Genomic DNA, 12,893 nt, shown 5'->3' with positions numbered 1-12,893 from the left:
GGGAGACATATTCATCACCCCTTGGCACCGTGTTGCAGCGATGTCTACTGAACTTCTTCATCACCAAACTTGGAAGGCAGAATCAAATTTTATTAGTGTAAAAAGGGTCTTTATATGTTGAAATTGCGCTCGATCCGATTGTTGTGAATGGTTTAATTTCAACTCAACTCCTTATAGATTATTTATTTTTCCGAAATTGTTGTTTCTTGATTCTAGAGAGAGTGATTTTCTTGACAACATTTCTTGTGAATATTTGATGCGGTTCTTTACGGTTTTGTCATTGCCTTTAAAACTGGCCGCCCCTCAAGTGTAATAGGTGAACTACCCTGACCAAAATCCAGTGACCCCAGTTGGTTCTGCCCCTGTTATGAACTTAATAATACTTAGAATCATGCTTATAATATTGCCTTCTTGTTTGAACTCAGATGGTATGGTAAGTGAGACAGGATGACACTGTAAGTGTTATGCCCTAGATCCAATCGATTTAGGTTGTAAACGCTTTTAATATGTTTAATGCATTTGATTTTGGCGAGATCTATTATTTATTTAAATTAATTTTGTGATAAATAATATTAAATAATAGAATCCGAAGATCCAAATTTAAGTGATCTGTTAATCACAAGGAGTTGTGATTGTGAAATACAAATTACATATAATTGGATCTTGAATAAACCGTGGTCGTAAGTAATAACGAGATACGAATATCGTTAATACAGTTAGACCATCACGTGTGGCATTTCTTACTTGTAAAGTAAGTAGCTGATTTCACGAGCTAAAGTGTGATGACACTTAAATGAACACGTAGATGTTTTGTTATAGAACAAAACATTGGAGACCGGCTAAGAGATTCCACATGGATAACTATCTGAGTGTCAGTGGTTAATCTCTAACGTTCGGTAATGAAATTGGTCCTACAACTTGAGGTCATCATAGTACCTTATATGAGGACAGTCGTATTTTGACGGTGTTAGATGTTACTCTGCCAAGGGCCGCTAATACGACATCGTTCGGGTATGTCAAGAACCATATGAAGGTTGTGAATGATCAATAGATGATTCGTCACTCTTAGATAGTAAGAGATTGTGATATGCATTTCATTCAATTAAGTCAATAACAAAATCCTTGGCCAAGGTGTACATATAAGTCGAAAAGAGTTTTCGACTCATATTGACTTAATAGAAGAATGAAAAATATGATCGATAATCGAGATTGACACACTTCCATATCTCGTAGTTGATCGGATCATATTGTCGAAGGGATTATAATTTCATGATAAACGAACAGTTTTGGTTTTGTCATACCACGTGACATTTCCCGTCACATGTGTTGCCCTGATACATTGCTAGATGTCAATCTGGGACGACGAGTGTGAATCTATGATAAATTAAAAGAGTGTTTAATTTATCGGTTTTGATTAGATCAAAATAATATTTCACGTCGTTAGGCATTGTGGTCGGGAACCTAATGGGTCGCACACAAAAGAGAATTGATAGGTTGCAAATTCTCAATTGATTAATTTAACAATCGTTGGATAAATTAATTAATTGGATTTATTATTTATATTCCCGAATTAATTAATTGGATTGATTAATTCACGAACCGAGTTTAATTAAATGGATTAATTAAACAATGGACCGGACCGGGCCGAGCTCATTTGGGTTTATATAAATACATGACTAGGGTTTGAGATCCATTAGGTTTTCATTATTCTTGCTGGCACAAGAGGAAAATCCTAGTAGTTGCAGTCCATTCTCTGTGTGGATTTCATTGGAGGCTGGACAATTGGACAGCTGTGGAAGGTAGATTCGAGCTGTTGGAAAGGAATAACGCGAAGGAGTTTGCAAATTAAAAGAAAAGGTATATTTCTTATCACAGTTTTTATCTAAATACAAAGCTGAATCCTAAATGCGAATTGAAATTTGTTAAATTTCGATGTTCATGTTTAAGTAAATTCCCAACAGACACCATATGTGATTGACATTACAGACAAGATAAAACTTTGTCAGCTCTTTGTACTTTATTGTCCAATATTGCCCACCAAATAAGTCACAGTTAAGAGATCCAATTCCATCCCTCCATGTGATCTACAATTACATGGGAGATTGAAAGAAGTGAAAAGCACTTATATAGATCAATCTAAATGAAGTTTCTTTTATGTGCATAATTTCCTAGGAATTTTTGTGAATAATCTACAAAGTACAAGGTATCTCATGTACAAAACTTCACAGTTTGCAATATGCCAAAGACATGAACAAGATGCAGAAAGGAATTTAGTGGTTACATATCTCCTTAATTCACTCTTTTGCAGCTTATGTGCTATATATCATCCCTTTTCGAGGGCTTTGTCTACTCATTTTCGATATTTCAACGTTGTAAGTTCATACTCTCATCCATTTCTTTTATGTACTTTTCTTTGAAATGTCTCTCCATGTTAGATTGGGACTTTGAAATGTAAATAGAAATCAGTTTATTCAAATTTAAATTGATTCTCTTTTGACAAATTTCAATTCAAGGAACTAGTTCTATGTTTCATTCTAATAAATTATGTCAAAATAATTGCTTTATAGGCCATATGCTTGAACTTTGGGAATGGCCATATGCTTGAACTTTGGTATTCCTAAGTGAAAAATATAGAATGGGGTATTAATTTTGATTGATTTGAAATCTGAATATGTGGATGATTGGATTTTTAAACTATTGTTTGCAATAGTCTGGCAGACATTAGTACAGAAAAGAACCTTGTAAATGACAATGGAGGAGGTAAACTTGTGCATAGCTTATGAATGAGAAGGGATAGGAGCCTTCTAACTTTGAGGTAATGTTAGATGAAGAAACATTAATGTTGAAGTTCCCTTAAAAATATATTTCTAGGCCCCCTGTAGTAAATTTCTCGCTACGTCCAATTTTCTTGCTCTTTTTGCTACTTTAATTTGAAAGTTTTGTCGTTTAATTTAATGTGTGGAGAAAAAGTACTAAGTTCGATACAAGTTGAGACTGTTCTTTAGATCAAGATATTCATTAATTTTAGCTTTTGACATTTTATGAGATCAGTTCAAATCAAGATTAATGTAGTAGTAGGGAGAACTGTTGGCTACGATCGACACATATGAAGATGCCATTTTCTTGTAATAGAACCCATATGTGTCAGGCCCAGGTTTTCCCTGACCCTCACATGGTCCATTACCTACTATGAAATTACCCCACATCTGCATACTTCGGATCCTGGAATGTTTAATGATTAAACCTAGGGCATAACCCCCAATCCCCATTCCAACATTAAATTTTAAATTTTTATCATTTTTGCAGTTTACTGAATCATCTCAAAACCCTGTCAAAGATCAATCAGTAAAGAAGTTTCTGGTGCGGATTGTGCATGTTTATTCTGAAAATAGTTGTTTGTTTGATCATACTTTGCTGGCATCTCTCAGTTAAGTTTTTACTTTAAGCCTTTGTTTGAGTTACATTATTTTCATAAGAATACATTTTTGAATAGTGTATTGATAAAAAATGTGTGGTTAAAAAACAATGAAAACTTTTGAATTTGTGTGTAATATTATTTTACTGAAAAATGTGTGGTTGAAATGATGTCAAATCGTTATTTAAAAATATATTTTTTTGAAAGAATGTGGGTCAAACATGACCTAAAGTGTACTAAAACACCATAAGGCCCTGTGCTCGTTTTTGGCATTTGAATTCAATTTAATTTAAAAAAGGAAAAAGCTGATTGCATTGCTCTTTCTGAAATTGGAGTGTGGTCGCGATCATGCACAACAAATTTTTATTATCCAACTAGTTGCTGTTATCCATCGGCTTAATGTTAAATTATCGTTTTCAACCTTTTCTTATAATTAATTCTTCATATGTGATAATCAGTATGCTTGGTCCGAATCAAAAGGGTATTGAAGGTTATTGTGATATGGCCACTATTACATCTCAAAGCATCAATCTGGCCTTTTCTTTTCTATGAACAAACTTCATCCATATTTGTAATATTAGCAAATTAAGAGTACCTCTTTTTGCAATTAATATTCTTTTGGCAGACTCAAATTAAGTCTCTGTAGTGGCTTTGGTGGGAAAAATTGATTACTTGGAAGAGCACAGCAAAATGGCACTAAGGCGCATGCTTGGCTTTTCAGATGAGGAACTTATGAGGTCAGACACGGCAAACTGCTGGCATTTTTAGTGTTGGAGGGGCATTAGGATTTTGGATCCTTTGTCGCTTGCATTATGGTATATTTATATTGTCACCTTTCATATTTCCCTATTTCTCCCCTATTCTGCCTGTTTCTTGAGTTCTGCACACATTTAGGAGAGAGATTGAGTACCAATCCTTTTTCCTGCTTTTGTTTTCTTCATTTCTTTTGATATTCTTATTTATTTTAGCATTGTCGAAATCTTTCATTAGCATACCATTTACATTTATTAACGAGCTTTGCTAAGTATTGTTATAATTTAGGTTCTCCAATTATTGCTTTCAGATTCGCAGATTATTTGGGTCGAAGTAGAACTTTTTCTTGTGTTTGTCTCCCCTACATGAACAATATTTAACCTGCTAAAAGAGTTAAATAGATTAATTAATTATATTTTATCGTTCGAAAGTTCTAAAAAGGTAATAAATCAATCGATCAAATTTTGGCAGGCTTCATGAATTGCTTTCTTTTCTTTTCTTTTTTGTCATAAAAAGGATCTCCCGGACAATTCTTGGTGGCAAAATGCCTTTATTTCGAGATTCAAGAAATCGCTAGTACCTAGAAACATTCACAGATTCTTGCTCAAGTTTCATGGTTAAATGGCTTTCGTCTGCCTTTATACTCCACAGAATATGGTCTTTGATTGTATGCAGGTCCTAGAATCACAGTTCCTCGAAGTCTTAGGTGGGCTGCTTGTGGTGCTGCCTCGACAAGCGCAACAACAGCTTTGCTGGTTCGCTTGTTTAGTCCTCAATGTGAGCCGCAAAATATAGCTGCATATGACAAGCAGCAGCAGTAAAGGTTATCGCTACAACATTGTCGTCTATTCCATGTCCTTGGGGCAGTCGGAGACGGCTCTGAGGGTGCGCGAGCTGAGTGACTGCACAAGGCCTCAAAATTGTAGGGACACAAAAATTTTTTTTTGTTATAGTTGTATACTTCTTTATAATTAAATATTTAAAATATAAAATTTTTATTATTATGCATAAGATATTAAAATTAAGAATAATGTGACTAACTAATTGTCATTCCGTTGAATATATTTTTTTAAAATTGTATTCCTACCTTAAATAATGTGAGGGAAAAGACAAAAAGAGATCAAGTCGGCCAGAGAATTGAGAGAAAAAAAATTGAGCATCGCCTTTTTCAATAATCTTTTTAGAGAAAAGAATTAAAAAAACCAACCCTTTTATCCAATTGCCTCAAATATAATTGAGGCAGAGAAGAAAGAAACCAATCGTATTTTATTCCAATCATCTTTGATCTGGTTCCAAAAATTATCTCTTTTCTTCTGACAAGTTAAACTCATTGGATGATATTAATTTGAAAGCATGTTACAATCATCTTGATATTGTTTTAAGACATGTAAATTTTGCGATTTGGCAAAGATTTATTTCAAGAGTTAAAAGTTTTGTGAAATCTTTTATTAAAAGAAATAAAGACGGCTTTTGATATATTTACTTATTTGAAAAGATTGGATTGCTTTTCAAATACATGTATTGCTTATAGAATGTTATTGGCAATTCATATTGTTGTTGCATTTACTGAAAGAAGTTTTTAAAAATTGAAATTATTAAAATTTTGTTTGCGATCAATCATGTTACAAGAACGATTGAATGGATTAGTTTTAATATCTATTGAGCAAGACTTTCTAGAAAATATTGATTACGAAAGTTTAATTAGCGAGTTTGCTTCTAGAAATGCGAAAAAAAATATTTTTACATGATTTGTTACATTTCAAGCTTTACACTTGACTTGATATATATATAATTTATTTATTTTTTGATTTTGCTTATATGAAATTGCACGAAGAGGCCAGTGACTTGGCTGATTTTTTGTTGATGACATATAAATTTTGATGAAATTCGAGAGAAGTTTTTGAGCTTTATTTATATTTTTCTTGTTCATGTATGTTAAATAAAAACTAAAAAAAAATTAACAATTATATTTTTGCAATGAAATAATATGATTAAAATATATATTTTTAATATACATTTTAATTACTTGAAGGGAACACCATATTAAAATCTCGCACAGGACATCCAAAATCTCAAGGTCGGCTTTGAGGGCAATGAAGGAACACGTCTTTCTCTTCTCTTTGCTTTTCCTTAAATTGATTTTTACACAGGTTTCGTAGAAATGAAAAAAGTCCATTTAAGACTGGCCACCCAACGTCTGTAGAAATAATTCTATTTTTATGGTTCTACCATAATTCATGTCCAGAAGAGACCTTAATACCCGTTGAAATAAAAGCTTTAGATATATATATTATTACATGATACTGATAACATCTATTGGCGAACTACTTTTTCTGATGTGAACAAGACACTTTCTTCCAAATCATTCCCGCAGGAGATCCGAACCCATTTTTTTCTAATCCTTCGAGCACAGAAAATCAAACTGAGGTCCCTTTGAAAAAGGATTGGGATTTCGGTTCTGATTTGCAACACCAAGCAAGGCATTTCGACGTGCCAGAGCACTTTCTATGTATTCTTGGAGAGGTGGAAGAGACCCATTTTCTTCATCTTTTTTCTGTGCTTGCCCTCGGATAATCTATTTTTGACACACAAAATAACTAAACAAATTCAACGAGAGAATGCAAACTAATTTAGTTGATTCAGGATACCTTTGATGCCCAATGCCTCTCCGCTTGCTGGCACACATCCCTAATATCCCGACCAGACATTCTGCATCGATCAGTGAAACGTTTTAAACAATTAATAAAGAGGGTCGAATTTTTAATCAATGTTCTTCCAATAACATTTGGGCTGACAAGATTTTCTGTACTCACTCTTCAGTAGCTGAGGCGAACTCAGCCAACTCAGACTTTGTCAAATGCTTTGCATACTGAGCTGTGATTTCCTGACGAGTCTGCTGATCGGGTAGGTCGAAAGTGATCATGGAATCAAAACGACTAAAGGTAGATTAAAAAAAAAAATGAAGTTAGACAACCTTCTAAAGATCCATGTGCTATTTGAAATACAAAGGAACCAGCGAACTTAGATACCTAAGTAATGCAGGATCAAGGTCTTGTTTTCTATTGGTTGCAGCAACCACCACCACTTTCTTCTCCTGCTCAAATCCATCAATCTGCACAGAAGAAATCATACAGAACCGTGACAAAATTGTTTCCTCGCTTAAAACTTTATCCGAGTTACCATTGAAGAGCAAGGTATTGACTAGTTCAACAAGTCGGACCATTTCGGGAAATTAAAAATAAACCAGTTAAAAAAACAGCAAATGAACTACGAGATTTAAGGGAAAATATAACTCCAGCATAAAATGGGAATACTACATAAGCCGAAACTCTCTGCCAATTCAAACCAACACATGAATTGGGAGAGAGGCAGTACTTGTCAGCAAGCACTTATGTCTAGTAAAGTATATTTACACCATAATTTTTTTATTTAATTAGATTAAAAAAATATAGACCCCCATAATTACCTGTCGTAACAACACAGATAACATTCTTCTCGTTGCTTCATGTGTTTCAGTATCGCGAGCAGTAGCAAGAGAATCAACCTGCAATAATTCACAAAAGAAAGAGTGAAAATATGGAAGCAAAGTTTACATTTACAAGCAACCTATTTCTTATTGTGTAAATTACCTCATCTAGAAAAATGATGGCACCATTAGGTATTTCATTAGCAAGTGAAAACAATTTTCCCAATAACCGCTCACTTTCACCATAATATTTTGACATGATAACCTCCAGTGGCAGATACAACATTGGGACACCCTGCCATGGGAGACATGCGCTTGTTTGGAAAAATGTTGATTCAAGACTGTACGTTTGTGCAGATATAAGGGAAACTTATCTATGCAAAGCACAAATGTTACAGATACAGGGAACATAATTCACCATGCGGTATGATATATGAATAAAAAATCCCAGAGAAGTTAGGAATTCACAAGTTGACAAAACAAAAGGCCAGACAACTGTTCTCTTTGTGAAGGCAAAATACGAACAAATGACAAAAAAGCTAGTTGTAGAAGCTTTAGTACGTAGGCAATGGCATACCGATTGATTAGCAATTACACGAGCACAAGATGTTTTCCCTGTACCTGAAAGCAAAAAAAAATACATCACTAATATTATTGTTGTTGATAACTTACTCTGATATTTAGCTCTTCATTTCTTGCCGACTTCTCAAAACTTTATCAGTATGTCAGTGACATGAAATAAAATTTCTTCCCAGTTTCTACTTTTACAAGAAGCTCAGGATTAAAAGCTTCCCCGACGTTCTTCCCAAAATTTACCTTTAGAAAACCTATTTGGGAGCACAAAAAGGAAAATGATTTTCTATAGAGTTCAATGGCCATTAAGACAACGCTTTGTATATTTTTCATTAAGGAGAAAATCCAAACTTTTGTCTATAATGATCCAATAAAGAGTCTAAACCTGGTGGGCCTTCAAAAAGCACTGCACGTGGTCTGTTTGTCTCAAACTTACACCGAGTGCCACGAGCAATATCATCATACACTTCAGGACTCTGTAGAGCCAGCAATATTGTATCTTCAATCTCTCTACAACAGCAACAGAGTATATTAGTCTTAGACGATTTTCCTATCAGAATATAGAAAATACAGCTGGGATAATTGAAGCATTGTTTGATTCCCATTTTTTTTCAAAATACATTTATATCATTCTTTTTTTCAACCACATATTTTTCAATAAAATAATATCACACGAAAATCAAAAACTTTTTTTCCTTATTTTTTAACCACACATTCTCTATCAAATCACTATTCCAAAATGCAATTTTTGGAAAAAAAATAAAAAATAAAAAAAATTCATTGAACGGGCTCTAAATAAAAGTTAAAGAGAATGAGAAAGAGAAATCACATAAGGAATGCTTAGAGACCAACAAAGTCAGGGGAAGAATGAGTTTACCTTCCCAATGCAAATGAAATAAAAATAACATAAAGAGAGAGACAGACAGACGGAACCTCAAAAGTCAGTTTTGCCATCCTTTTATTTAGAAATATAAATATAAAACTACAATAGAACTTGGGGAGAGCATTGGTAGGCATCTCTGTTTCCCTAAAAGGTTTTTGCTTTAGTTGGTTGTACAGATGTTTGCAATGCTTCTTATCATGTTGGATCTGTATCTACTATTCAAATGAAGGATAACTTCCCCCTTGAGAGTGTGATATAATTGGAAATTTTTCATGGGACAGATCTATCCCAAGTAGCACTAGTCATTACCCCTTCTGAGCTTTCAAACGCATTCTAAAATTATTAGGAACCTCTCCACTGCCCACTAACGCACCAAATCCAATTTCTAGAAATGAGGGGCTCGGATCCTGGTCCACTACATACCCTTTTTGATAATTATACCCAGCAATATTGTCCCAAGATATATCAGCTTTTGGTTGATCTACATTAGATTGGGTAAGTCCATAAACTTTGACTCCCATGCCCTCTAGACTAGATACTGTTTTGTCGATTGATGGAACACTTGAAGCATCTCCCCTTGGTCGGACTTCCAAGCTTTTCTGTTGTCCAGCTAATTGCAAGACAGATGCCAAAGCATCAAGCTCTTCAGTACTAAAACTACCCTGCTTCATGAACTCAATTTCCTGCACAAATTTGAGCAAACCTAATGTTGAAGCCAATTAATAAATAATGTGTGTTTCAGACATCACAACTTCATGACATAATGGAAGTTCAAATTCTTGTGATTATTAGTAAGATATAAAAACTCACAGCTTTATCAGAGCCAATGAGCGGACGAAACATGAGAATGCATAGCTCTTGATCATTTGCATTTATATCCTTCCCTTGCATCTGATCTTGATTAGTTTCTTTTCGACTTTTGGGACCATTGAGTGTTAGCTGCCAAGAAACCCCACTGATGAAGAGTAAATGATAATCAATGACATGTAAACGAGAAGACAAAACAAGATGTAGTAACTACAGTAAAAAAATGGGCTTATCCATTGACGAGCAAGGGAAAGCTCTAAGATTACATCCAATTCAACAAATATTTAAAAAGATGACAACGGAGGAAACCAACAGTTGTTACCTATCCCAAGCCCTCAACATCATATCTGATCCAGTACCGTTGTCTTCAACTTTGACTCCAAGACGTGAAACAAGGTTTGCTATTAGGAGCGGAATTTCACAGGCTGACGGAACCTGGAACTTGATTGTTACCTGCAAAAATGAATTCACAATGTATTCCCCTTTTAGAATAGTCAATTTTAGAAATTAGTTCTTGGGTAATGTAGTTTGTAGGGGGGTTCCAAGTAAATAAGAACTTGTGATACCCTGGAAAGATCAGAAGATCGGGGGGACATGCGTATGCGTGTGCGTGTGTGTATATGTCTATGTGTCAAGAGAGAAAGAGAGTGTGCTAACCTTCTGTCCTTTTACAGCTACAGTAAAACGAGGATAGGAACCATATCGAATGCCTTTGCTCTTGATCAACTCTTGTAGTTGAACTTTAACTTTCCTGGCAATTTCCTCAATGTTATTATGCCTCAAAGTTGGTGGAAATTCTGGCGGTGAAGTTTCAGCAGTGTCCTAAAAGAAACACCAAGAACTCCACATAATCAATAGAAGAGTGCAGCTTCACTAAGACAAGCAGAACCTTGATGCACATCAATTTATCTTCATTATTGAGAATGTACAACATAAGATTGACAATTCTTTTCTAGTTTAAGTTAAAATTATATTAATATATGCCAAAATTGGCCTAAAGAGTGTATCAATGAGAAAGAATAAAATGCAAATAATGTAATTCTAGCAATTACTCCTAAATTCAGTTGCCTATTTGATTTCCCTGAAGGTTGTACCGTTTTAATAACTTTAACTTAATCAACAGTGGAGCAGTTTTTATCTCATTGGTATTCATGTAGACAGCAGTCAAGCAGCTTTCCAGATAAATTTGAAGGGAAGGACTTTAAACAAATATAATTCCACTTTTACACTACACTACAGGGTCTTTTTAAAGCTCGGGGAGAGAAGATAGGAAGGGGAAATCCCTCTTCTAGCACCCCTAGTAGTTCATTCAGATGCATGATTCCACTGCAACAAGTAACACATGCAGTGATGCCTTGCCCACAAAAAAATCATACGCTAACCTTATTATCATCTGCATAGGCTTTATCTATCAATCCAAATCCAAGCAATCCAGCTAAAATTGCATGCGCAGATCTTGGTGCAGGACCTTGTGATCCATACGTTTGTTTGTGCTGTTCAAAAGTTCCTGCACATCCCCATAAGTAGGAGTTAAAGAGAAATGTTAGTGCATAAACAGTTCAACAACTCGTGCACGTAGGCGATGGTATGCAAAAATGCTCGTCATTGGAAATCAATTATACCAAGCATGCGATTGTATGAACTCAAGAATGGAGATTCCATTACCAACTGCTACCTAAGGGCTTTTACCAAACATGGCTTCTAATGATAGCAAATCTAAAACAATTAACAAAATGAAGACCAACTTTAGGTTACTACGGAGCATCATAACTACCCAGATATTCAGATTATTCAAACGTTCTCTTATTTGCTAACTGTTTTTCTAGAAATTTCCATTTCCACTTATCAGCCAATCATAATATGTAAACATGTAATTGTTTAGTTGCCTAATTATTATATAACAAGTAAAAGCATTGCTGACATGGTTGAAGTGTATCGAAATTACCTTTAAATTTATAGGGCAGGACTCTACTGAAACTCCAAAGTATTTCACACTGTCAATCACCTACACAGCCTACACTACTCCAATTCAATGACATTACTATTATAATCTCAATCAATGTTGCCATAAGCAGAAATTAGGTCTAGCTACCAAATCCCTGTTTGTTTAAACCGAAATTGCAAAGGGAAAAGGAAAGAAAGAAATTTGGTAAGATTGAATTCCAAAGTACTTATTTTCAAGGAACCAAATGCTATTCTTTTGTACTATTCCATAACTTCGGTTCTCTAGAGAGCTTGCTCCCATTTGAAGTGGTATAAAGAGTTAACCAAAATTTGTTGAAAAATCAAAAGTCCACTGAAGTGATCAATCATAATTAATACGTATTTCTGAAGCACGTGATTTCTAATTACTCGAAGAATCAACTTTTTTCTACATCATCAAGTTAACCAAAAGCAAAGACAAATGCATGAGATAGTATTGAATGTGCACGTATGAATATGTACGTTTGTATGAACAGATAGAGGGAGGCTTACGATTGTACAAAGCAAGTTGAAGGCAAGGTGATGGAGAGAGGGAAGAAGGAGGTTTCAGGGTTTCGGCAAAGGCGATTGTACGGCACGTGCGGATTGTTCTGGCGAGACGCCTAATTGATGCCATCGAATTGGGCTTCATTCTTCGGCTTTTCAGTGGGATTTATCGTCATTTTATTAATGGAGGTTTAAGGTGGCGCGTAAGACGCACGTAATATAACCGACCAAAAAGCTGGAGCACAAGCGCGTGTATATGTGTTTCAACTTACTCTCAATAAAATAATATTTGCATAAATAGCACTTTGAACCTGAAACTTTTGAACCTTGTGACAGTGAGAACCTGAAACTTTGACTTCAAACAAATGAAGTCCAAACTTTTCATATGCTTGCTCCTGAGGACATTTTGATCAGCAATACTTGAAAAAGATTGACACAATTTTATTTTATTTTTATATTAAATTTTTTATAATTTTAAATCAACTAATGGTATGATAGTTATTTTTCTAGAAGTTGACATTTCAATG

At 34.7% G+C, this 12,893-nt stretch overlaps 1 protein-coding gene and 1 pseudogene across 1 annotated transcript; one reads left to right on the top strand and one right to left on the bottom strand.

The window, feature by feature from the left end:
* The first annotated feature begins 2,824 nt into the window (after positions 1–2,824).
* Positions 2,825–5,108, top strand: LOC111402419 (annotated as a pseudogene).
* A 1,211-nt stretch (positions 5,109–6,319) lies between these two features.
* LOC111402418 (26S proteasome regulatory subunit 6A-like) lies at positions 6,320–12,611 on the bottom strand. The gene is made up of 14 exons (XM_023030710.1): positions 12,373–12,611; positions 11,280–11,404; positions 10,555–10,719; positions 10,220–10,350; positions 9,901–10,045; positions 9,514–9,773; positions 8,593–8,717; positions 8,212–8,255; positions 7,798–7,929; positions 7,635–7,712; positions 7,198–7,280; positions 6,982–7,104; positions 6,817–6,877; positions 6,320–6,743 (listed from the first exon to the last, which is right to left on the bottom strand). The coding sequence occupies exons 1-14, from the start codon at positions 12,509–12,511 to the stop codon at positions 6,564–6,566; spliced, it is 1,791 nt and encodes a 596-aa protein (XP_022886478.1). The 5' UTR covers positions 12,512–12,611; the 3' UTR covers positions 6,320–6,563.
* Positions 12,612–12,893: the final 282 nt, after the last annotated feature.

This window comes from Olea europaea, chromosome 10, assembly GCF_002742605.1.
Source record: "Olea europaea var. sylvestris chromosome 10, O_europaea_v1, whole genome shotgun sequence".
Classification (NCBI taxonomy): Eukaryota; Viridiplantae; Streptophyta; class Magnoliopsida; order Lamiales; family Oleaceae; genus Olea; species Olea europaea.
The sequence above is the reverse complement of the archived record's forward strand: the minus strand, read 5'-3'. Positions and strand labels throughout refer to the sequence as shown.